The following is a 3,322-nucleotide window of genomic DNA, read 5'->3' on the forward strand; positions in this document are numbered from 1 at the left end:
GTGTGTGTGTGTGTGTGTGTGTGTGTGTGTGTGTGTGTGTGTGTGTGTGCGAGTGTGTGTCTGTGTTTTTGCCATTTTTTATTAAATTCAAAGTCATTTGTTGTGTTAAGAAATGTACAGGTCATATTTAATTATTTTAGCCCCAAATATAATATTACATGTATATATATATATATAAATAATTTTACTTATCCTTCAAGTAAAATGTCATTGTCATTACTGTAATGCAGGTTTTTTTTAAATGTTTTTTTTATTATACAAATATGATTAATAAACAGAGTACAATGCATAATCCCAGATCCACCTTAGAGTTAGAATAATATTCTTTTTATTGCATTACAGTAGTAAGAATGAGATTGTTTTCACATTAAATGGATTTAATTGTCATGAATGGCACAATCCAAAAGTAAAACATAATAGTGTAAAAAAAATAGGCTTAATTTTCTTTATGTGAAATATAGTTTTACTTTTAGGTAAAATAGTATGGACATGTCTTGATATATATTTATAATATATATAACAGTGTTATTTTAGTATTATTTGTACTATTATAGTATTTATTAATAGTTTTAATTTTCAGATGTTTTATTTTCATTTTAGTTTTAAGTTTTAGTAACTGTGTACTTTAGAATTTTTTATTAGTTTCTTATAATTTCCATTTAGCTTCAATTTAAATCTATAACTATGTATTATCATTTATTTTAATGTTTGTAATTTAAGTACTTAAACTTTTATTTACTTAACCTGAAACGATTTTATTTCAATTAGTTACCAAGGTGATATTTATCATTTTTTTTAGTATTTTAGAACAATAACAACACCGTTTCAAACTCTTCCCACTTGTTTCCATATGTTTTCTGCGGAACAAAAAAGGTGAATTTAAACGAGCATTCACACACTCGTCTGGCGGCCGTCAAGCTTCAAGAAGGAGCATAACACCATTAAAATATGTCCAATGACCTGTGCACTTAATTCCAAGCATTTTGAGACTTTTATTGTGGAGCTTGGCAGTCGTGGTCACTATGAGCTGAGATCGCCATGTGAAGATTCCTGAGTATGTATTTTTGTGTCTCTGTGCTCTCTATAACTGTATGTTATGGTTGTGTTGTTCAGGCTCGACTCTTCCCCGAGTGCTTCCGCTCTGTGCTCCGCCCCGTGTGGAGGCTCTGTTCCCTCACTCCACAGACTCCTGCGAGGCAGAGAAGCCAGGAGACCGAGGAGGAAGCTCATGTCTGCTGTCCTTCCTCCCTGGAGACGCTCTGTCCCTGCTGATCAGTGAACCCAGAGACGGCTGGCACTACGGACAGAACGAGCGCTCGGGACGGTATCTGACCATCAGCCTTTCAGTCAGGGACAGTTAAAGTGCCCCTATTGTGCCTTTTCGAATATTACCTTTCATGCAGTGTGTGCATGTAGCTGAATGTGAACATAAACTATCTGCGAGGTTGTGAAGCCGACAGTGCACGATAAATAAAGGTATTGTCTATCAAAAAAAAGAGTCGGCTCGCAATCGCCTAAACGAGTCGTCAGGAATTCGAATCTTATTCTGTTACGGCTCTACGTCACGAAGTAACACATTTGCATAATGTCCGCCCACGTTCTACGTCGCCAACTTGCCTTCTCGACATAACATTTCCGTCATGTCGAGAAGACGCTGTATCCTGTATCCAATCCAGAGCAAGCTCTCTACGGCTCTGGACCAATCACAAAGGACTGCGCCATCTGACCAATCACAGCAGTGAGGGCTCGTTTACGAATCATTTAGAAATGAGGTCAAATGAAATCAGTTTTTTGAGAAAACTAATGTGTTTTTTGACCTTGCATGCATGTAAACCTGTTTTAGGAGACTCATAAAACATTATTAGCAACCTTAAAAATGGCATAATAGGGGCACTTTAAACATTAGCTATGCGTCATTTTCATACTGATTTGTGGTGCAGAACTATATAATTATCAGCAGCAATATGAGGGGCCTGTTCCTAGAACAAAGCTTATATGGTCATTTTGCAATGGATTGGCATAAACCAAGATTTTCCATTTGTTCAAAGCAAGTTTAAAGCCTGTTCACACCAAGAGTGAAGACCTTCGAAACAATGCTTTCGTTTGGACCTCACGCCAGGGACAAGACTTTGCCTGAGGATCAGTGTTATTGTAGTATTATTAATATAGTATTTAGTAATATTTTGAAATTGTTTGTATTTTTATAGTTTCATTTTATAGTTTATTTTAATTTTAGTTACATTTTTTGTCCAACTTTTTATTGTTTGTCTTTTTTAATAGTTATTTTTTTTAAATGTATGTTTTTATTCATTTTTATTTTGGTAATTTATTACTTAAACTTATTTTATTTACAGTTAGTTGCCAAAGCAACATTTCTAATTTTCTTTTAGCTTAATTTTGTTCCGTATTTATATTTTATTTAAATTTTTGGCCATTTTGTTGTATTTTGTTGTCGTTTTTATTAGTCTGTTTTGTTTTATTACATTTTCCGAAATTTTATTTTAGCTTTAATTTCAGTAATTTAAGTACTTTAAATGAAAATTAGAAATGTTGCTTTGGCCACTAACTGAAATGAAATAAGTACTAAAATGACTGAAACTAAAATTTAAAACCAAAAATTAAAAAAACACAACAAAATGACCAAAAATTCATCCAAGATTTAAATAGATTTAGATTCAAATAAAATATAAATATTAAATTAAATGATTAGAAATTAGAAATGTTGCTTTGTTAGCTAAGTGAGATAAAATAAGTAAAAATTTTTGTGTAATATTTCAATAATTTTGTTTCTGTTTTATTTCAATTAAAGACATTTTTAATAGGTTTAGTGTTTGTTAATGACAACAATGCTGCTGAAGATGGAAAGATGGAGTACAGTAAGTGTGAGCTTTGGGATCATGCGTCTGAAATACAGTGCAATCTATATTATCAGCGGGACTTTGTTTCTGTGCATTAATGCATATTATTAACTGCAGTGCATTTCATTTCATCTGGTTTGAACAGACTTTTCTTCATCAGCAATTGTTTCCCAGCCTGTCCATTTCAGTCTTGTATGAACAGGCCTTTTAAAACAAGCGTAGACGAGCTGCTGTTCAGATATTCAGATGCTCAGCTGATGTTCTGAACTCTCCTTCATAGAAAAGGCTGGTTTCCCTTCTCCTACACACAGCCTTTCCCCAACACTCCCGGACAAGATCTCAGGTCTGTAGGAAAAACAAAGCCCCATCCGAATGACATACAGTAACATCTCGCTGCTGTCTCAGAAGGGCATGCATTCCCATCCCTCCTCTCTTCTTCTCTGTGTCTCTCATCACGGCTGCAG

The 3,322-nt window shown here is 34.1% G+C and overlaps 1 protein-coding gene across 1 annotated transcript in view; it reads left to right on the forward strand.

Annotated features, from left to right (window-relative positions):
- The window catches only part of LOC107558622 (brain-specific angiogenesis inhibitor 1-associated protein 2-like), a 38,147-nt gene extending 34,882 nt beyond the window's left edge, over positions 1–3,265 (forward strand). Inside the window, exons 9-10 of the mRNA XM_016242283.1 lie at positions 1,114–1,324; positions 3,139–3,265. Coding sequence (XP_016097769.1) covers positions 1,114–1,324; positions 3,139–3,244 — 317 coding nt within the window. The 3' untranslated portion in view covers positions 3,245–3,265. The remainder of the gene's footprint in view (positions 1–1,113; positions 1,325–3,138) is intronic.
- The last annotated feature ends 57 nt before the right edge of the window (positions 3,266–3,322 follow it).

Source organism: Sinocyclocheilus grahami, unplaced genomic scaffold (genome assembly GCF_001515645.1).
Source record: "Sinocyclocheilus grahami isolate Dianchi unplaced genomic scaffold, SAMN03320097.WGS_v1.1 scaffold654.1, whole genome shotgun sequence".
Classification (NCBI taxonomy): domain Eukaryota; kingdom Metazoa; phylum Chordata; class Actinopteri; order Cypriniformes; family Cyprinidae; genus Sinocyclocheilus; species Sinocyclocheilus grahami.